We start from the raw sequence: 21,833 nt of genomic DNA, 5'->3' as shown, positions 1-21,833 counted from the left end.
CATAGTTCGGTCGCATATGCACCGGTCCAGATTGTAATTCAAAGGTTGAAAGCAAACCGTATGAGATCAATACGACACATCTTAAGAGATCCATGGGCACTTGAATGTCACAAATTCAGCCGTACCGAAGCAAGCCTAGAGGGGGGTACTCGGCCAAACAACTAAATGTAGGTGACGTTGCCCTGCAAATCGGGAGCGTACCGGCAACCATCGGCGAATATCCTTCTTGATAATTGATAATTCTTTACAACCTGACCCGGTCTAGCAACAAGGCGCTCGTAGGATGCCTGGACTTGAAAAGAAGGTCCAATATTGCCGCTGAAAAGCACCAACATTTTACTGAGGTCGGTGAAAATTCATGCTATACTGACCAAGCCCGGCCCTGGATTTGCGACAACCACGAGACTATCCAATTTGAGCACAAGGGCAGGGCATAAAAGCAATCACTTTTGGTTAGAAATTCTTGAAAGATCACGTACAAAATTGTTCATTTGCGACAACCACGAGACTATCCAATTTGAGCACAAGGGCAGGGCATAAAAGCAATCACTTTTGGTTAGAAATTCTTGAAAGATCACGTACAAAATTGTTCATTTCAATTCTGTGTTACAAACCGCGTCTCCAGAACAAGGCCATTGCGTTGGGAGGAGAGTCTGAAGCCCCAGAAAAGTACAACGTTATGGTGTTCAGCAAGAAGATCCAGCGGCCCTTCCAGTGATTATAATCGACTAAGCACATCAAGTCCCGAGGTTTGCCAATGTGGAAACTCAGCAAGGAGAAGTGTGGAAGTAAGACTGGATGTGAGCTTTTTGAGTACGCCTGCGTGACAATTGCCCTAGCAAAGGCCATCCCATGCAAAATGCAAGCTAGGTTCAGACACCATAATCCAAATTTGTGCCACTGGCGTCCACAACCTTCTTCGAAGGCCTCATCACTTTGTACCCGAGCTTGCCAACACCAACGGCGCTGAAATGATGCTTCAGGATTACTCGACGTGGCTAGTATCTTTGCCACTCCAAATTTGTCGACTATCGTTCATCCGAGCCTGCTCGTCCTCAGGCGCTGCCTGGATGGCATTGGATTATTCAAGTCGCAGCGAAAATACGTCGCTTGCCTGAAGAATGATGCTTTGTTCGCAGCACCTACTCGATTTTGGAAAAGGTGGTTTTGTGAAGCGACACGGCCGAGGTAATCCACATAGACCTTCAAAAGTTGATTTATACTCCTCGGGTGGTGAGTCCCCAAATGTGAAACAGTCTAGGTAGCAAGGGATCTGTCAGAAATGAGAGAAATTCTACTAAGTCAAAGCCATCTCCACATGACATCTGGTAGGGCGTCACGTATGCACAGGTGGGAATGAAGGCATGGGATCTATCAGTATGATCGGGAATCAAAATCATCGGCCGAAGCGGTCTTCGGTGCTTTCGTCGGGCGGGTATGTTTCCGGGTCACCGGGGCGTCCAAGTTGACGTCTCATACGCGATGCCGGCTCGCGACAGAATGAAATGATGATTGTCCCCCCCCCATCCTCGTAAGCATTAATACTGAATTCACAATTCTTTGGTCAACCTTGATGGCGCACTTCAAAACCACGAATTATACGGGTTCTATACGGGTTTTGTAAAGAACTCGGGAATTTGACCATTAAACAAGTTTAAATGCCCCCTAAGCCTTCTGGTGTGCTGACATATGGGAGATTAGAGTATGTTACTAAGAGGAAATGAATTCAGATGCATTGCTGCCGGTAGTAAAGCTCTTGAAGGCCCTTGAATCCTGAAAGACAATTATCAATGTCTCAATCAAAATAAAAATTCTCCCACAGAAAGCCTGGATCTTGGTCGGAGATAGACGGATGAATCATATTCAACTGGTCCAACCAATAACCCTGATCAAAGACGTCTGGGATCGACTGCGAAAAGAGATCTGGCGAGCCAGGTCCAGATATTGTGTTAAGCTGAGAAGATTCTGGGTTTGAATCTGCACTCAAATCAAAACTCTGAAGGCCCAGATCATGGATGAGGTTGTGCAATCCATCACCAGGATTGCTGAATGAGGCGGATCTAGGTTCGGAAGTGCTGTTGTGTGATTCACAAGCGCTCTTTAGTTTTTGATAGCAGTGTTGGATAATTTTCAAGCCTGATCTGGCTATCGGATTGGAAGACTGCATCAAGGAGAGGTCCTCCATGGCCTGCTGGAGGCTTTGATCAATCTTGTGCTTGGCTTTGGGGCTCGACGGTGGAAATAAAGCGGCGATTATGGAGACAAGAAATGAGGCATCGACAGTATAAAACGCCAGGCCAAATAGATGGTATTGATCTTTTTCAGCCTGTGCAAAAAATTGCTGTTGACAATCAAGCGTTTGAAGCGCTGCCTGCAATGCGGCTTTTCGACTCTCTCCATTAGATATGACATGTGACCGATGCAATGCCATGACGAACAGATTTAGCATAACCTGTAATTCCTGGCGAAGCTGGGGAAGATACGGATGCTCAATGTCCCAGGTGGTGTCTGCATTTTTTAGCCGCAAAAAGGCAGGCACCTCGTTCTTCAACAACATTATTTCCTCATGCAACTTTTGGACAATAGTGTAGTCTTCCAGGCGAGGGCTGTCTGCTTTGGTAGCTCGCATCTTATGCACTTTGCATGCAAGTTCGTATTTCAAGAGAACCGCGGAGATCGTTACAGGACTTTTGCTGTCTTCGGGGCGTACCGTCATTGGTATCGCGGTGGAAGGATCCCTAGGGATATTACAATTCATGGGCGGCTTTGCATCACAGTCATCCAAATTTATCATTCGAGGGCGCCCGAGAATCATTGCCATAAAGCTAGGCCAGTCAGATGATGAAAAACATTTTAATATCCGGATTTAGTAGCCTCACCTATCCCAGACGAACAGATTCACCCATAGACGTTTCTTATTCTCTTCGTACCAGAACAAACTTAGCGTTTTGCCAACATTATTTCCATTAGCCTGTTGTATTTCCTTTTGCTGATGAAGGCGAAGTTCCTGTGCCTGTCTGGAAAGTGATGCGAATGAGTTAATTTGTTTTCGAGAACAAATTGTTATAAAACGGTCGGGGTCGGCTACGAACCTAATGGCAGATCCAACCGTATGCCAAGACTCGATGCCGCGCCCACAATTCTTCAGCCACGATGATCGAAGAAAATCCGCTTGAACTGCAGTGAGAGCCAACCCAGGTCTCCCCAACTGTGATAATAGCTCGTCGCCTAAATCGCTATACATCTGCGACGCGGAAACCCCTCCTGTTGGTAAGTTTGCCACGACGTCCCAGTCAGTAGGTGCAAATAGCAGCGATAAAGCAATGACCTGGAAGAGTAAGGCCGGAAAATATCGCATTTCCATGCAAAGTTCTGCGAGTGTCAGGTGGCTCACAGCAACTATTTCTTCAGCAGGAGGCCATCGTGAAAGTAAGCTATCGAAGTAGAATCTCTCGAGAATAAAGTAATGCCAATTCACATTACCAAAGAAGAAATCGACGAGCGCTGCGATGATAGGCCTGGGCGGCAGTTTCGCAAGCAGCCCTTCGACATTCTTCTTGGGTAACATGGATTGTGGTGCATCACTGTGACGGACTGCAATATTTTGGAAATCCTCATCTCCGAGGATCTCATTTCAGTCAGTGGGTTGTAAAAAGATGGCTCATGTAGATAGTCTACCTACTTCTTGCAACCCTACGAAGGTATTGCTGCCAGGAAGCAGCGAGTAACCAAGGTCGACCGAGCCCTGGGCCCTTCCTTCTACGGAACCAAGTAACTTGATTGAATCCGCGCCGGCCTGAGCAATGGGGATTGATCGCCGGGGCTCTTTTGCTTGCTTCGCTCTGAGGATGCAATTAGACATGTTAGGATCACGATATCCGACTAAAGCGGCAGCTAAGAAGGAATGGATACGAGACTACTTACGGGACAAAATCATCGTAGGTACATTGTGTGGTGACATTTCGCGCCAGGCAGTTGTTACATGGAGTTTTGCGGTCACACTAGATGGTTATGAGATGGCAGAACATCTTTAAAAGGACTGCAAAGGGCGAAAGGTTCAAACCTTTTGCTTTCTGCGATAACACTCGGAGCACGATGTCACCACTCGTCTGCGTTTCGACGACTGCTGAGCACTAGGGACAGGCATACTAATTATTGCCCACAATCCCCAGGAGAGCCAATGATGGGTGTTAGTAGAGTAGGTAGTTCGTCCGACGGGGCAAGCGTGCGCTCTGCAGCACGTGCCGTGAGTGCGAGACTCGCTTATGATTATGTAAGTTAACATGAATCCGACATGTATTGAATCATTCTCCGGGAACGTCGGGGTCTCCCACACGACCCGAAGCTTGACGGTTTACCCGAAGCCCTTCGGCCTAAACCCACGTCATGACGCGAACTTCTTTTTCTCTGCGAGATATAAAGCGTGTAGTCACTTCCAAAAACTATAGACCACTTCACAAGATCTTCCAAGCATCTCAAACATCAGATTATCACCAACTGCCATCATCATGTCTACAAAAGAAACAATCAGCATCCCTAACATTGCATGGGAGACCGCAGCCGACATTTACTTCCCACCAAATTTCAACAAGAATAAATCGTACCCTGCCGTTGTATCTGCTCATCCCATCGGCTCCTGCAAGGAGCAAACCTCTGGGAATATATACGGGAAGGCGATAGCAGAAGCAGGCTTTGTGGTCGTCACCTTTGACGCATCTTTCCAGGGCGCCTCGGGTGGTAAGCCTCGTTTCATCGAGAACCCCGAATTCCGCGTATCCGACTTTCGATTTGTTGTCGACTATATCCAGACATTGTCGTATGTTGACGCTGAGCGTATTGGCGTGCTCGGTATTTGCGGTGGAGGTGGCTATGCGATCAACGCAGCTATGACTGATTACCGTTTCAAGTGCTGCGTTGGCATCACCCCTGTTAACTTTGGTCGCCTCTCTCGTGAAGCCTTTGGCAACTTCGACCCAGTTAGCTCTCTTGAGAAGATGGCAAAGCAGCGTACTCTTGAGGCTCAGGGGGGCGAACGCCTTGTCATCAATCTCCTCCCTCCGAGTGTTGAAGAGGCGAAGAAAGCGACTACAGATATCGATGTCATCGAGGCGACTGAATACTACAAAACTGGCCGTGGGCAGGCGCCAAACGGATGCACCAGCGGTCTGTTTTCATTTAATAGTGCTGCTCTAGCGTGGGATGCTTTCAGTCACGCCGAAGTTCTCATGTCTAGACCTCTCATGGCCGTTGTCGGTGACAAACCCGGTGGTTTTGGCGCCTATCGTGACGCCCAGGAGATCTACGGTCGGGCGGGCACCAAGGAGAAACAGATTGTTGTTTTGCCTGGTGTTTCCCACTATATGCTCTATGACAAGCCCGAAGCAGTCAAGCCCGCTCTTGAGCAGGTCCTCCCTTTCCTTAAGAAGCACCTTGGCGATGTCAAATAGATACAGAAAATCCTGTGAGAATCGGCTGGAAAGGAAGCATTTTCCAAAAGGAATTTGTTTATTTACATGTCCTCATTGCTTTATGTTGTGTGAACAAGGTGCTGCAGAACCTAGACCAAAATTATGTCTCCATGAGGGATTTATACTTGAGATTGTGCAGTCTCTGGATATCTACAATAAATGAGGACTCGCGGAGCGCGGTAACATTTTTTTTTCTTTTTTTTCTTTGGAGATGCAGAAGTACTGCAGTACGTCAAGTTTCATTCAATCGTGGGTGAGGTAAATGGCCGGACGATTTGAATAGATTCTGTTCGTCGGCCGAAATACAAGGCGTTATGTACAATCAGCTTCGGCCGAAGCCGAAGCTGACCGGCAAGAAGCGGCGTGGCATCAGCCGGCATCATCGGATCTCCGTCAACGAAGTTCAATGACAATTCACGGAAAAAATTCACGGAGGGGTATGTTCAGATGCCGAGGAGACGAGTGTTTCCAATTGGGGTAGGAATCAGCCAATACATATCAAAAAAGACGAAAATCTACAACAGCTGGGACTCGCTATTGGTCACCCACCTAATTACTAACCTGCCCGGCGTGTGGCAGAAACGCGGTTAGAGGTCGGGTGAGTGCTATCTCAGTGAGTATTGGGTGAGCGTTGCTTTAGGGCCGCGCGACTGAGAATGATGAAGCTGATAACTCAGGGGTGACTGAAAAGGCCACGATTATGCGTGGCACTACGCCACTAAACTGTTGGAAACAAAGCGACTGGGTTGAATGATATTAAAGTTCCATTTGAGACGTGGCGGAGCGGCAATCTGAAGATGTGACTTGATCTAGCAGTGTATTGATTCATCGCCTTGGTGGCATATTGTTCATTCAGCAAAAGCGGATCGTCTCGACAACGAGCTCAAGAGAATTTTCCAAGCCATTTCAAGATGCCCGACAAGGTCGGAACAACTGCGTTGATGAAGTTAGGCTTGATGGTGTTGATGATTTTAGCTGGTGACGAGACTGGACATCAAGTCCCGCAACGTGACCAAAACCGGCCTCGGGGTTTGGTTGGAATTCCATGCCGCATCTCAAAACCGGCTAATCTCCCTTGATAATATGTAGAGAGAGTATTGGATTGAGGACATACGCCTAGTAGGCAAATTGAATCAAATGAAATGGAGACTCGCAGGTTGGAATAACCCTTGGATGGAAGAGTGCTTGATTCCCTTGAATAATGCGACAATCGAGTATACCAAAAGCTCAATGAGACAGTACTTTCAGAGAGATCTAAAGAGGAATTGTGTCACCGAAATGCTTTAAATAGGCCATCAAGGGTGGGTAAAGCTGATTCCTCAACAGATTGTTGATTGAATTAATGCTGAGGGTCAACTGAATGAGTCTCGAAGGGTCATAACTGTGTGCTACGATATGATTCTCCCGGCTCTGAAGAGGGCTAGTGAATATTGCCACTCTTTGATTCTTGATATCTTAACTTAACGAACTAGCACGTCGGGAAATCCCCTTGCTGCTAGCCTCTGCAGCAGCCCTTTCATGCCTCAGCCGAAAAGCTTCTGCTTCATAACCTGCCAAAACGACTGCAAGTTGTATCTATCATGCACAATCGGCTGTCCATTCAACTGCGCCAGCACATTGTCCCAGACCTGATTCAAATCCGGACGGTCTTTTGCACCACCAAGGTTCATCATAGCAGGTACAATGGCCCAATCGAACAGCACTGTCCCATCATCTTTCATTACTAGAATGGCCGGCTGTGCCATGCCATGTTCGTATCCTGTTTTCGGCGAGATAGCAACATTGAGATTAACCCGTTGTTTCATCTCCGCGGCGATCTTGTTCGTCGGGTCGACGATTACCTCGCCACTATAGCCCGTAGCGTTGATCGTGTCCGGAAGGTACTGCTCGGGCTCCGCAGTAATAGCGAGAGTTTTGCCCCCGGCGGCACTGATGTGAGGGAGAATTGACTGCAGGGTTTTCAAATAAGAGATGCAGAAAGGACACCAGTGGCCGCGGTAAACTGAGAAATAACGTTAGTCTGAGTCCCTACTGGAGAGGACCACCGAGACGTACAGACGACAAAGACGAAGTTGTTCTCTCTAAGCAACGCCTCATATCGTGAAAGAGGGTCTGACATGTTATTTGACATTGTCGAATGTTTTGGTAGAAGGCGTAATTGAGGGCAGGCAAGTGTTGTCTTCGTGCAAATTCCGTGCTACCTCTTTAAATGAAAAGGCGCGAATCTCTCGGACAGATACGATTGAAAGCGTAGGTGGTGGAACACAAGATTAATGGAATGCAGCAAAAGGCGTTACACAGCCCTAGATATAGTGACGACAAAGCTCTCAAACTACTTAGACCGAACTCGGACCAATTCGGTCGGATCAGTCATCGACCAAAGTCCTTAAGGCCACCCATCGCCGCCGGTTATGACAAAGACAGTAATCATTCAGATCTAGTCGAACGAACTCATACAAACTCGTACAAACTGTATACAAATCCACTGGCCATGTAACTAACAGACTGAAGGGTATTCGCATTCGAACTTAGTCAATCCAAGGCCTGAATCTTAGCGGGTGGATCCAGGCTCCAAAGGATGACAGCGCGTGGAATGTCACTGAATGGCTTGAAAAGAATGGCCTATTTTTTCATCCAAACAGAGAGACAGGCAGCACTATTGCCGTGTCAATTTGTAATGTGGCTGTAGGATTTTGGACCTTGGATGGCGATGGACCCCCCTCTGATTCGGGCGAACTCGGCCGAACTCGAGCGATTTTAGACGAATCGCTGCTTATTGCCGCATGCGCAGTAGCTGCGAACTCGCATGATTACAAACCCACGGCCGCATGCATGATAATCTGGCTGTGACTCTATCCCGGTCCATGTTTAATCCAGCGCGGCAACGTGGCCGTTCCGACGCCTACGTAGGAAAGGCACGGGAATTGCCTGAACGAGAATACACACAGGCGGGGCTACGCTCCGTCACCCGTGTCTTAGCACAACACCATGACGCCCTCAAAGCGCATGCGCCTCGGCACCAAAAGCTGCACGGAGTGCCGCCGAAGAAAAGTCCGCTGCATCTTCCGAACAGACGAGGGCGCCTGCGAGGCATGTCTAGCTCATGAGGTCGACTGTATCGCTCAGCAGGCTAGAGGCCATGAAATGCCCAGCGACGATGTTGACGCTCTGAAACAGCGCTTACGGGATCTCGAGGCTATTGTCCGCAAGTTTCCTCCGAGTGCAACGGCGTCGCCCCCTTCGACTTTGTCGGAGACGCCGCGTCTGTCGTGCGTGAACGAGATGCCTACGGCGACCAGTCCTCTACCACAACACTCGTGCACTTACAGGCGACAACGCTGTCTACCGTGGGCGGGATGCCCGTGTCGGCAGCAAAGCGTGGCGGAGTCGAGCTGTCGTCAAAGGAGCCGCCCGTCGAAAATTCGCCATTGATGCTTCTATTCAAAGGCGCCTCACTACTGGATAGAGAGAAGGGGACCGAGTCTTCGACACCACCGTTGAGCGTCTCAACTTCATCGGGCCTGCTTCAACATCGAGATTGTCTCGTATCGCTGCTACCATCGACACAAGACCTTGACCATATTCTAGGAGCCACAGAGAAGTATTGGCCGATATGGCCGCCCTACTACTATGGAGAGCCCGGGGCAATCGACGCCCTGAGACCCGGAAAAAGGCAACTGGCGCGACAGCTTATGTTTACTGTAGTCGCCAGCTCCGTAGAACCAGGATTAATAGCAAGATCGGCCCTATGGGTAGCGCTTTGCGTGCAGCAGACGCCTGAGACGCGTCTTGTCCATTGTGAACCTTGCCTACGCTCAGCACGACCTGGTTGACACGTATATTAGACTAGCAAAGTCCCTGCTGGAGCTGGACGCGGAGCGCGGTGGAACTATCGATGGAATTGAGAGCATGAACATGCTGTACAAGCTGTACATCAATATGGGGCGGCCGCGAAACGCGTGGTATTGGTGCCGACAAGCCATCACCATGGCCGTGAGCTGCGGCCTCCCCGGCAAGGCGGACGCGCTGGACATGCGCACCGCGTATGCGTGGTCTACGGCATGGCAAATGGAGCGATTCATGGCCCTGATGCTAGGGGGTGCCGACCTCCGTCTCAGCAAACCACCCAGGAACGTCGTCCAACTCTCCTTCCGCCCCGTGGATGAGCCACATCATGTGGTCGACGGCACTGATCTGCGAGAAGGCCATCAACCGCGACCAGGCGCACTATGCTGCAGACAACTATGCGACGACTGTCGAGATCGACCAAGACTTGGAAGAGGCATACCGCCTCTTCTCAGAAGAACACTGGATGCCTCTGTCACCGAACATGCCGTTCTCTGACTGCTGGAACCAGCAAGCTAGCAAGCTCATCTTCTTCACGACCCTCAAGTTGGTGCACATGCCGTACATGCTCAAGTCGGCGGGCGAATCAAAGTTCCTGCATAGCTGGCACCGCGCCATGGAAGGCGCGCGCGGCGCGGCGAAGGCATACACCGACTTTAAAGCGTGGCCTAGTGCGGGCGAAGACCTATGCGAGCTAATGGACTTTCAAGCCTTTAGCGCAGCCATGGTCCTCATCATAGGGCACCTGATATCCCCTGCGAGGGCTACACCACTCACCAAAGAGCAGGACTGGGCGCTTGTCGCAGACGTGTCCCTCTGTCTGCGGCATACCGTAGCCATCGTGGACTGTGTCGTCGCCGCGCAGGCTGCCCGCATTCTAGATATAATCGACGCGGCACGGCATGGCGCCTACATTGCCGACGATGACTACGCCGTAGACGTCCCCTACTTTGGGAGAATCCGCATCGATAAGAAGACAACCTCGGCAGAGAACCTGAACGGTAGCGACAACAGCTGCACCAGCTCTCATCTTAGCCTTAGTCCTGTGCTGCCCGTCGAATCAGTAGCTATACCCACGGACACGCACTTCAACACCGTCGAATTTAGCACCAACATCTTCACGCACGAGTACCCCTTCAAACTCGACTTCGAGACGGAGCTCTGCTTCGACTGGGCGGACCCATCACTGCTGTACGCGGAGACCGACTGGTCCCAAACGTTTAGATGTGGCCCGTTCTACCCGTTGGACAGCTAGTCTAGATTCGAGCGAGAGAATGTGGCACATCGCTAACAAAGCTAACGGAGCCGGGCGTAAACGGAGCCGGGCGTATTACCGACTGGCTGAAATGGCAGAAAGTATAACGTATCAAGAATGCGCTGGAACGGACTTCGCACATCAATCGTAATAGGGTGAAGATAACAACTACACGCTGGGGAACCTGAAGTGGCCAATTCGAAGTGCTCTTTGCGCGCGAAGAATTATCGAGGCCGAACAGATACCTGGTTGTGTTGGCGTACGTGGAGGGCAGGACGAGAGGAGGCTTTGGCCTCGGTAGTGAGACAATTTTGGAGCTTGGTTCAGCAAGTTCGCAATGGAACAGGACGTCGCCCTGATATATTGTTGGCTGAAGATTTCAACCATCATGATCTTTTACGAATAGGAGAGGATGTAATGGCAAGGGGACAGGGAGAAGCAGAGCCATGTATTGATCTGATAAACGTGGATTTCCTCTACAACTAGTGCAACACTTCATTGTGATTGCATTGAAACAAAATAGGATTCAAGGAAACGGATCAATTTAAGTCCTTTAATTTTACGTTTGCTGAGGAACCGTCATTTCCAAATATTTCTTCCGCGTCTCTGTCAGCCTCTTGTGTACCAGTTTGTCGTACAAAGCCATTTCATTGGCCAGCCAGGTCATGGTGATTGTTTTGCCCTGCGAACGTCGACGAAGCTTGCTCCAAGCATCCTGAGTATAAATTATTTCCAGAGGATGCGGACGAAATATCTTCGTCGGTCGATAACGCGGTGAAAGACCCTTAGGATAACATCGGAAGGTGAACTCACGATTTCGCAGAAGTGGGGCGTGGGATTGAAAAGGTTGCCATTTTGCCTCCGGTGGGAACTGAAATCTTCGTCTTAAATGGAAGGGTGTCTCATAGGGCTCGTTGTGAACATCGGGAATAATCCACGGCACCAGTCGATCTTTTTGTTTGCTCCTCTCTGTACTCGGTCCTTGCTGTGCACCAGAGCTTTGAGCAGGCCTGGGCCTAAGGATAATCTCACGCCATTCTTTGTAACTTCGCTTTGCCGGTAAGGTTGAGCGAAATGCCGTTGGAAGCTTTGTCGCGCCGTATGTATTGATCACCCGGCGGCTGTGATCATTCACGGCACGATTTCGATACTCCTCGTTGATCCCAGGTCGTGTGGATTTGAACCAGAATTCCACAAAATCGCCTTCTGCACACTCGTCGTCTTCAATACAAGGCATTGCAGCTTCGAAATACTCGTGCGCTACCGGAATGTTACCTTGCTGGAACTCGATTCGACCCATCCAGTAGTAGCATCGCGCGATCAGGTTTTGGTGGTTCAAATTTCGGGCAAGCTCTAAAGCCTTCTTTGCTTCTTTCATGCCGAGGTCAGAGTTTGAACAGGCGAGACAGTTGAGGACGGTTGCGAGTATCATAGAGATCTCAATCCCCTTCAGTTGGTCGACAAGGTCGGGCAGCGGCGCCGGGATCCGCATGGAAGCCGCTTTCCGGAGTAGCTCGTTACGACGAATATGTGTTGCCTTCAAATCACTGTGTAACTTCTTGACTTTCTCCCGAACCTCTTCTTCAATCGGATCAACGCGCGGCATGGCTGGCCACTCGAGCGAGTAATCGACGTACTCGATATCACAGTCAGCGGTGGGTGGGTTCCTTTCAACCGGCGAGCCTTGAGCGGCCTCATCGATCGAGTGAAATGTGGCATCGCCCCGAGAAAGATTTCGGTCACTCATGCTAATGCTCTGAGGGTGGAAAGTAGGTAAAGCAAGGTGTCTTGTCTGGCGCGTAGTCAAGCCGAAGAATGGGACACGGGCAAAGGACTTTACTCAGGTGAGGTGTGGACCTCATTTATCAATGGATGGTCATCTGTAAGCTAAAGAGATGCGGTGCTTCATCAAAGAAATTGTGTCTGTGGCAAGAACATTCACCTTTATCGGCCTTTCATCAACCTGTTTATTGGGCAGATGAAACAACCAATTATGTTGAATGACGACTTTGTTCAGGCGTCAATGAAGTGATACCCGAAACAGATCATAGAGAAATAAAGCATCAGAGTATTTATTGTCACTTCTGCTTCCGGACGGTCAATGAATTTGCTGGATGACAACCCCATTATACCTAATTCAAGTAAAAAGTTGGCCTACCACTAACCCATTAGTCAGTTACTGAAACTCATCATGACTACGCAAAGTTAGAATATAAAAAGTGGAGTCGATGTTATTCCAACGCAACCAGTATTAGTTTTATTATTTTGACGGGTGCCCGAAAGTGCCCGAGGCTCGCAAACAAAGTTCTTCCTTCCGACCCTTATATTGCTTGTAGAAAGTCGTCAGAAAGCTTACCATTGTCTCGCTCTGCAAGTATATACTCACTAAATCAAATTGTAAAGCTAAGTCTTATCGCGCCGACAAGACTCATCCGACACAACACTTAGCTTATGCCGAAAGATGAAAGAAAATCACGATGGTAATATTGAAAGCCATGGTGGTACTATTTTGGCAAATGAACTTCATGGAATGGGTACAGTAATATTTGAAATCAGTTTTACTTCCATCTCTCTCTCTGTGTTTCCCAAAACTGCACCTATAGCGCACTAGCCCGTATTAGGATATCCTTCCACCAGCCTTGCACTTGTCGATGTACCTTCGATGAACTGGCGTAAATTACAGTAAGCTCATCTCTCGGCATTTAGAATATTCTTACCTCTTTCAACCACACGAGTCATTGCCAAGTCAGTCATCCACCCACACCGGTGGCGGACAGTGCGATGAAGCGTTCTGCCCTACAGTAATATTCGAAATCAGTTTACCTCCAGATTCTCACGGATTGATTTGCGGAACCCAAAAATGCAGACGGCCCCAAACAACCCCTCAGAAGCGCGTGGATTTCACCTTTCAACTTCACTCCATCTTGCTCATTAAAATGTTCAACGCAGAGCGAAATCCATCCCCTATTATGGACTGGACCACACTGCCTCCAGAAGTCTTCGAGATAATCCTCACATATCTGGATCTCGACACGGTCAAGGCTCTTCGTCTAACAGACCGAAAGCTCGCAGAAAAGTGCATCGGACCCCGGTTTTTAGGCTCTATTCAACAACCCATTTTCGCTGTATCGTCGCAGAATCTTCATTCTCTTCATGCCTTGGCTTGCAATCCTGCCCTCAGCAACCTGATCTATTCTCTGACCTTCCTGGCCACAAGCCTGGACTCGTCCGAATTGGAGAAGAACGTGAAATGTGGAAAACGCACTGTGCGACAATCCCACGGGCACTTTATTACAGCGACTCGGGTCGCCTATTCCCCCGAGGAACTCTCAAACGTCAAATCCAATCTGACCTGGTTAAGAGGACAGCGAAGAGCAAGAGCTAATGAGTCGTCGAGCGAGATGATTGAACTTCTTCAACTTGCGCTCAAAGGGTTTGGCGAGTTGGATTCTATCCATTTAGATGGTGCGGTCATCGTCGGACGTACGCAGAGAGAATCGACTTGTAATGATCAGTGGCATCCGCTCTGGATGCGAGCATCCTACGTATTCTCTTTGGTTATGACAGCTATGGTGCAGAGCGGGACCTCGGTGAAGAAACTCAATGCATATCGCAGTACTCCTAGATGCTGCATTCCATCTGGTGATATCACCACCTATGCATTAGGTCTCAACCCAAAGCAGCTAGGGATACTGAACAAGGGCCTGGAATCACTCCAGCTGAGTATGTCTGCGGAGGTACAGAATGCTCTTGACTTTGCCAATGCTCTTAACGTTCTCGAACCAGATGACGACACACCAGAGGGTCATTTATCACGCGATGATCCTCGTGCAGTGCTAGTTGATGGGACACCGGGGATTACATCCCTACTCAAGTCTGCGCCTGCTCTTCGAGAGCTGGATTTATCTTTCCGTCATGCCCTGGAAGACGGGACGTTGGACAGCTACGACCGGATCCTTGAAAGTATTGCCCATGAAGCCCAGTTCCCGATACTGGAAAAATGTGCACTTTCTGGATTCCTGGCAAAAGGGGAATCGATTCTGCTATTTCTCCAGAAGCATCCCGACCTCCGCTCTTTCACGTTGCATGAGTGTACTTTGACCACTGGGTCATGGACACCCATTTTTTCTCATCTAGACCAATCGATGCCAAGGCTAGACGACCTCAGCTTCTCGAACTTGTATGGAAAACATAGGCAGGAAGAGGATGGCAAGCAGGAAGTCGATGGGATGGTGAATCTACAACCGATTTGGGACACCGATCAGCCACCGCTTTGGAAAAGCTTCTCGACGGGTGGAGGGAGGCAAGTGCATACCAGGAGCTTCAATCGCGAAGAATTGAAGAAAGGGCTTGTGTTTCGGCCATTGATCAGGGGGCGGGGACGACCTAAAGGCTCTCTTGAGTTTATGCGGTGGAGGGATTCTCGGAGAGCGCTTTATGGACCTCCATAGTGCCGTGGAGTGTTTAAGGATTCTTTTGAAGATCTCTGTCATGGCCGAATTTTCTCTTTCTTTTGATAATACGTTTTGAATATGAACTTCAATGGTCAAGCTAATTCAATTCGGTTGCCGGATGTAGGAAGACTATTATTCTAAAGGGATGCCATTGAACTAACTTTGTAAGTTACTCCGTCATACTGGCATTTAGTGCAATAGAAAGGAATGGAAACGATTCCCGCCTTTGCCTCTCCATTTTCTAGGCCTGTAGATCAATCCTAAGAGCTCGTGGCCGCCTTTGGAGAAATGATCTCGTAGTTTCTTTGTTTCCTCGGACCTGGGCAAGACGAGCCCGCTGATTTCACGGCTCATACAAATCGGTCGGTAGGAGAGGAGGCAATTTCTGCCAAGAAAGAGCTTCTCTGCTGGGGCTGGGGCAGGGACTGAAACTACAAAAACGCGGAAGTCGCATTTCGAAGCATAATGATGCCTAATTGACCCGCTTCAAAATTAAATTTCCCGCTTTTAGTGCCGCCCACTTGACCTGGCAGAGCAGCTTCTTTACGCCCTAACAAGGACGAAGTGGGCTTCTTCAAGATACGACACCAATTCTGATCATCTTTGACTTGGAATAAACCGACAAGGATGACCGTTCACTGATATCAACCTAGGCTGTCGTTACGATGTCAAACTGACAGCCTGGCAAGTATATCTTCATCAACTGAAGATTGTAATAATTTCTCCGGCTCCAACATTTAGTGTTTCATCAATTGAAGACTCAGACACTCCTTACATAGTTTTATGGAATTCTCATTATCCATCTGGTCTCAATAGATTGTGATTAATCATCAGCTTTTGAAGCGCTCAAGTTCATGGAAATGTGTCATTGGTAGATACAATAATGAAAATAATGACTAGGAACAAGGAGCATTTGTGATCTGAGACAAGGAAATTCGCCATTTTCAAAAGATGAGATTACTGTAATTTACGCCAGCTCATCCAAGGTACATCGATAAATGCAAGGCTGGCGGAAGATTTCCTAATACGGGCTAGTGCGTTATGTGTGGGGCCTTGGGAAACGAAGAGAGAGAAAGTGAAGGTAAAACTGATTTCGAATATCACTGTAAGTGGTACAGTTCTTGAGTTGAGAAAGAAGTTATGAAATTTAAAGACGGGTCAAAGCTTTATACATGTCTCATGGCGGCCAGTTCGTAGCTCCTATGTCTGGGCATTCGGATTGCTTGAGACTACTTTGTTCTTGACTCGATCGGCTTCACAGTGATTCATTGTGTTTCAGGAGAGACCGTGAACAGATAAGGGCGAAAAATTTTCCAGGCAAAAAATTCTTTCAACCCATTGAACAGTGTATCCCTATAAGTCGAGCACCGAGTGAACAATGATCGCCTTGTTCATGTGACGACAATGCCTTATGAATTCTCATGCTCCTGAGAGGCTGTCAATGGGAAAAATCGGTCAGTCGAATAGATCGGCCCGTTGATAGATAGGCTTTACTTTTTAGCATACGGGAAAACCCAAAGACATTTTGAGAAGGAATATCTGAAGAGATAAGGTGCTTCGTCCCATTAACGTGGTCGGTAAGCGAGCTGCGCATGTAAGCGAGCTGCGCACCCCAAAACACCATAGTAAAGGCGATAAATTACAATATCGAATCTCAACAACGATAGGCTGTTATAGGATGATGCCAAAGAAATTAGACTTTATATAGCTCATCGAGTCTATCAGCAAGATATAAAGACCTAGTAAGACTTCGTGGTCAAGATATATATATTTAAGCCTCAAATCGCAAAAATACAAGGTATTTTTCGGTAATGCGATAAATTGAGTCTTTAATTTGCTTCAAGCTTATATGAAGTATTCCTAATAATTAGATATAGTCTTATACAAAGTTTGAAGGGAAGATAATGTTTCGGTGTTGAAATATAAGTGTTTAAAATATCTCATTTACAATGGTATTTTGGGGTGCGCAGCTCGCTTACATGCGCAGCTCGCTTACCGACCACGTTAGAATGGCGAATAGGACAAACATGGCAAACATGGCAAATGGAACGCATGAACCAAAATATGCAAACATAGCAAAATGCAAACGGTGCAAATGGTGCAAATGGAGCAACAGCGCTATGACCTCACGTCCGTGAAGCTCCCCCACATCGCGATTGCCGCCAACAGGCTCCCATGCATACAGGGTGGTATTAATCAACGTCAGACGGGGATCCACGGATGAGTCAACCGACGATTGTCCAATCTGACCAAGTGGAATCATGCCAGACGATCTAGACTTGCGGGGTTCCTGGGTGCAAACATGATGAACGGCTCAAAACCGGGTCGGGGAACCCATCTAGGTCGAATCGGTCACCAACCCTCCGTAGCTTCGAGATTAGTCTCTCCTTTGATGCATTTACATTGTTTGCATCGCTAGTGTCGTTCTTAGCTGAGAAGGTGACTGGTTATTCAGCTGTACGACGGCTTACCCTGGGTCCACCTGGTGCTGCGATCATTCGTCATTGAGTTGATTTCGACCATCCGAGGTTTTAAGGTCCACTCAACTGGGAACCATTCGATTGAAAGCTTGTTCTCCGCGCCTTCCGCTTTGTTTTTAACACGGGCAGCTTCCCACCTAGTGCATTTCGACATATCTTCCAGCAATTACTGTTCGTGTTCGTCCCGTAAAGCGCTTGCCAGTATCTGCAAGATGTCGCCAACGGCAGTTCTCAATGATGCAGTCAGCATTGTTGACATTCATCAGGATGACTTGAAGTTCAGCTTGGTAGACGATTTGTTCAAGAAAATCGATCCGCCAAAGGGCAAGAGACGTTCGTTTCCCACCCTCTTGCTCTACGACGCCAAGGGCCTGAAACTGTTCGAGAAAATCACCTTCTTGGACGAATATTACCTCACCAATGCGGAGATTGATGTCTTAAATACACATGCAAAGAGGATCGTGGAACGAATTCCAGAGAATGCGCAACTGATTGAGCTTGGTAGTGGGTCTGTTGTCCTTGCACTCCAGATCCGTAGCTAAGAGAGAATTCATTACTCGAAACTGGATCGCCGTGTTTCGTACAGCTTCTAACGTTTCCTAGAAATCTACGCAAGGTTGAGATCCTCCTGCGAGAATGTGAACGGATGGAGAAGAAGGTTGACTATTACGCTCTCGACCTTTCTCTGGTCGAACTGCAACGAACCTTTGCTGAAATCTCCCCCGAGAAGTTCGACTATGTCGGTCTTCACGGCCTTCATGGCACATATGATGACGCCCTGGATTGGTTAAAGAGACCTGAAAATTGCACAAGACCGACCGTTGTGTTATCTATGGGATCCTCTATGGGAAACTTCAGTCGCCCCGAGGCGGCGGATTTCCTTGGCGGCTTTGCCAAAGCATTGAAACCGTCCGACTTCCTGCTGATCGGACTGGATGCTTGTAAGACTCCGGAAAAGGTCTTCAAAGCCTACAATGACTCCAAAGGCATCACTCGTCAATTCTACGAAAACGGATTAGCTCATGCAAATGCCGTCCTTGGGTTTGAAGCGTTCAAGCCGGCCGAGTGGGAGATTTTGACCGGCTACGACCCGGTCGAGGGCCGCCATCAAGCTTTCTACGTACCGAAGGTCAATGTCACCATTAACGACGTCACAATTGCCAAGGGAGAGAAACTCATCTTCGAGGAAGCGTGGAAATATGGTCGTGATGATCGAGATGAGCTATGCCGTCGCGCAGGATTGATCCCCCAAGTTGAATTTGGCAACTCTACCGATGACTACCGTATGTTGTCTGATCTCCTATGTCCACATGATTCTAACAGGGCTTTAGACATTCACATGCTGTCACCTGCTACTCTTGAGCACCCCACGCAGCCTTCCCAGTACGCAGCTCAACCAGTCCCAAGCCTTGGAGATTTTCAGTCGCTCTGGACTGCATGGGATATCGTGACCAAAGCCATGGTTCCTCGTGATGATCTTCATTCGAAGCCTATCAAGTTGCGAAATGAACTGATTTTCTACCTCGGTCACATCCCAACATTCTTCGGTACGCCTGTTCATGCTTCCAAATTCACGTCGTATACTAACAGCAGTAGATATTCACATGACTCGAGCTTTACAAGGACGGCCAACTGAGCCAAAATACTACCAGCAGATCTTTGAACGCGGCATTGACCCCGATGTTGAGGACCCAGAACAATGTCACGCTCATAGCGAGATTCCTGATGAATGGCCACCTCTCGACGAGATTCTAGATTATCAAGAGCGAGTGAGGGGTAGAGCCCGATCTCTGCTTGAGGATGGATCAGCTATGGAGGACCGAACTGTCGGAGAAGCTCTCTGGATCGGTTTCGAGCACGAGGCAATGCATCTAGAGACCTTCCTCTACATGCTCTTACAGAGTGACAGAATTCTCCCACCTATCGGAGCCGACCCACCTGACTTCGCACACATGTCTTGGATGGCAAAGAAGAACAAGAAGCCCAACTCCTGGTTCCACATCCCACAGCAAACGTTGGAGATCGGCCTCAACGATCCCAACGACAAAGCTATGCCCATGGAATCCTTCGGCTGGGATATTGAAAAGCCCCAGCGAACTATTTCTGTGCATGCATTCGAAGCTCAGGCTCGGCCGATTACGAACGGGGAGTATGCCAAGTACTTGCAGGTCAATGGTATCCAGGGATATCCCGCCTCGTGGAAGCTGGTCTGCGAAGATGAAAATTACGCCATTACCAACGGTATCACCCGGTCAAGCCCCAACGCGACCGAGGACTTCTTGAAAAACTTCGCGGTTCGCACTGTGTTCGGGCCTGTCCCCTTGGCCTTGCGCAGGACTGGCCGTTGATCTCGTCATATGATGAAGTTGAGAAATATGCTAAATGGATGGGCTGTCGTATCCCCACATTTGAGGAGGCGAAGAGCATCTACGCATATTCGGACAAGCTTCGAGCTCAAACATCTAATGGCACCCCTAACGGTCTGAAGGCCACTGAGCAGCGCACATCACAGATAAGCAACGGTGCTGGCAGCTCTTCCTCCAACGGAGTCAACCATGCTGCGCCATCTTTATTCCGGGACCTTGAAGGGTCCAACATTGGCTTTAAGAACTGGCATCCAGTTCCAGTCACCCCGAACGGCGACAAGCTTGCCGGCCAGGGTGAAATGGGTGGTGTTTGGGAGTGGACCAGCTCCCCTCTTGTGCCGCACGAAGGGTTCGAAGCCATGGAAATCTATCCCGGCTATACTTGTAAGTCTTCCCGATTCACTACACTGAAACTGGCTTCAAAATGCTTACCGGGCTATAGCGGACTTCTTCGATGGGAAACATAACATCATCCTCGGTGGATCATGGGCGACTTTCCCCCGCATTGCGGGCCGATCTTCGTTGTAAGTCACCTATAAACCCACCCAAACCCAAAGAAAACAGCTAACAATATAGCGTGAATTGGTACCAACGTAACTATTTGTATGCGTGGGCGGGCGCTCGTCTGGTTAAGGATGTTTCTATGTAAATAGCTCCCATTTGATGGCCTATTGCAAATGGGGCGACTTGACAGCTCTTCACAATTCCCAACGTTCCTCTCTATTGTTGCAAGTTCGATCGAAAAAAGTAATGTGTACGAAACGCGAGGAAAAGCTGGCAGGGAAGAGGAAAGAAAATGTCAAGAGTTATTAGTCAGTATCCGTTACGTATATATGAGCCTAGAATCTTACATTGTCTACGCCATGACTTCTACATATATTTCTAGATAACGGGATGCAAGTGGACACATAGCAAGCACGAAAAGCCGTCATTACCAATGTAACATTGCGAAACCGAGGGAAACAAGATAGTGACCCTTTCATCGACGACATCCAGATGTCATCTTCGATGACCCTTTCTTCACTACAATCCGCCCTTCCAGACCCCGACCGGAGTCTCAAGAATGGAGACACCAGCGCAAGGAAAGACCGAAAGCGGTAACCCCTAGGAGGCGATGTGGAATTTTCGATGAATGTAGGCCAGGAATGCAGTAGCACTAGCCAGACTGTCGGGACAAATATCTAGGCTCCGCGGGTCCAACATATCTCAAGTGCTAGGGGTCTCTTCTTTACCGCTCAACTACATACCAGTGGTCCGGGGTTATATTGCCTTGACGATTACGGAATTGTACGTATTGGCCATCGAGTTGCATCGCAGTCGCGGGGGGTCGACAATACCGGGAAATTTGAAAACTTCGAAACTATTAAAGACTAATTATAGGACGTGATATCAAATTTAGGGTTTGTTGCTAACTGGGAAGTTGGTCCCCCTGATGACGACGCTGTGGATGTCGATAAGGTATCCCTGTATTCGATATTTCGCGTTTGGGGCTTTGTTGTGTGGCAGCAAACAGATGCCTATTTACCTGACATTTGAATCAGGGTGGTTTAGGTTATCTGCGGAAATTAGTTTCTTGTATAGCGCGTTTCTTTTCACCGGAGAGTCCTTGAATCTTTTCTGTGCGGGTTTTGGAATGTGTGACTGTGTTAAGCTTGCGCGACGGGGCCGACTGTTCAGCTCCTGTGAGGTGTTGGGTTCGGCATTGCTCCGACGCAAGGGAGACGCGAAAAAGAAAAAAAATTCGCGAACCTTGCCCAGTCTTTTTGGCCGCAAGGAAGACGATTTATCCTTTTGGCTCTCCTTATTTGCACCAGGTTTGATGATTTTGATGTGGCGATGCTGGGCTAGGGATTAGGTCCACGATGTCCCCGTGGAAGTGGCATTGTATGGAAGTATGAGTGGCTAGGATGTGTTTCCCCTCTGAGGGAGTCAAGGACTGGGCCAAGTGGTTATCATGATGTATG

At 48.5% G+C, this 21,833-nt stretch overlaps 7 protein-coding genes across 7 annotated transcripts; 4 read left to right on the top strand and 3 right to left on the bottom strand.

Annotated features, from left to right (window-relative positions):
• Nucleotides 1-1,795: 1,795 nt before the first annotated feature.
• N7477_005812 (fungal specific transcription factor domain-containing protein) lies at nucleotides 1,796-3,862 on the bottom strand (the record flags this gene model as incomplete). The annotated part of the gene is made up of 4 exons (XM_056967475.1): nucleotides 1,796-2,825; nucleotides 2,880-3,017; nucleotides 3,093-3,628; nucleotides 3,683-3,862. 4 exons carry the CDS (start codon nucleotides 3,860-3,862, stop codon nucleotides 1,796-1,798), a joined length of 1,884 nt encoding a protein of 627 aa, XP_056822229.1.
• A 646-nt stretch (nucleotides 3,863-4,508) lies between these two features.
• N7477_005811 (alpha/beta hydrolase) lies at nucleotides 4,509-5,447 on the top strand (the record flags this gene model as incomplete). The annotated part of the gene is made up of 1 exon (XM_056967474.1): nucleotides 4,509-5,447. One exon carries the CDS (start codon nucleotides 4,509-4,511, stop codon nucleotides 5,445-5,447), a length of 939 nt encoding a protein of 312 aa, XP_056822228.1.
• Nucleotides 5,448-6,991: 1,544 nt separating this feature from the next.
• N7477_005810 (uncharacterized protein) lies at nucleotides 6,992-7,599 on the bottom strand (the record flags this gene model as incomplete). The annotated part of the gene is made up of 2 exons (XM_056967473.1): nucleotides 6,992-7,470; nucleotides 7,524-7,599. The coding sequence occupies 2 exons, from the start codon at nucleotides 7,597-7,599 to the stop codon at nucleotides 6,992-6,994; spliced, it is 555 nt and encodes a 184-aa protein (XP_056822227.1).
• An 857-nt stretch (nucleotides 7,600-8,456) lies between these two features.
• N7477_005809 (transcription factor) lies at nucleotides 8,457-10,569 on the top strand (the record flags this gene model as incomplete). Its single annotated transcript, XM_056967472.1, has 4 exons — nucleotides 8,457-8,583; nucleotides 8,646-9,162; nucleotides 9,239-9,626; nucleotides 9,673-10,569. 4 exons carry the CDS (start codon nucleotides 8,457-8,459, stop codon nucleotides 10,567-10,569), a joined length of 1,929 nt encoding a protein of 642 aa, XP_056822226.1.
• Nucleotides 10,570-11,128: 559 nt separating this feature from the next.
• Nucleotides 11,129-12,316, bottom strand: N7477_005808 (uncharacterized protein; the record flags this gene model as incomplete). The annotated part of the gene is made up of 1 exon (XM_056967471.1): nucleotides 11,129-12,316. One exon carries the CDS (start codon nucleotides 12,314-12,316, stop codon nucleotides 11,129-11,131), a length of 1,188 nt encoding a protein of 395 aa, XP_056822225.1.
• A 1,189-nt stretch (nucleotides 12,317-13,505) lies between these two features.
• N7477_005807 (F-box domain protein) lies at nucleotides 13,506-15,020 on the top strand (the record flags this gene model as incomplete). The annotated part of the gene is made up of 1 exon (XM_056967470.1): nucleotides 13,506-15,020. One exon carries the CDS (start codon nucleotides 13,506-13,508, stop codon nucleotides 15,018-15,020), a length of 1,515 nt encoding a protein of 504 aa, XP_056822224.1.
• A 2,695-nt stretch (nucleotides 15,021-17,715) lies between these two features.
• N7477_005806 (DUF323 domain protein) lies at nucleotides 17,716-20,518 on the top strand (the record flags this gene model as incomplete). The annotated part of the gene is made up of 7 exons (XM_056967469.1): nucleotides 17,716-18,011; nucleotides 18,107-18,786; nucleotides 18,835-19,050; nucleotides 19,100-19,797; nucleotides 19,839-20,253; nucleotides 20,312-20,393; nucleotides 20,446-20,518. 7 exons carry the CDS (start codon nucleotides 17,716-17,718, stop codon nucleotides 20,516-20,518), a joined length of 2,460 nt encoding a protein of 819 aa, XP_056822223.1.
• Between the last annotated feature and the right edge of the window lie 1,315 nt (nucleotides 20,519-21,833).

This window comes from Penicillium maclennaniae, assembly GCF_028827695.1.
Source record: "Penicillium maclennaniae strain IBT 15551 chromosome Unknown utg000005l:1.0-2652337.0:1.0-2654196.0, whole genome shotgun sequence".
In the NCBI taxonomy this organism is placed as follows: domain Eukaryota; kingdom Fungi; phylum Ascomycota; class Eurotiomycetes; order Eurotiales; family Aspergillaceae; genus Penicillium; species Penicillium maclennaniae.
The sequence above is the reverse complement of the archived record's forward strand: the minus strand, read 5'-3'. Positions and strand labels throughout refer to the sequence as shown.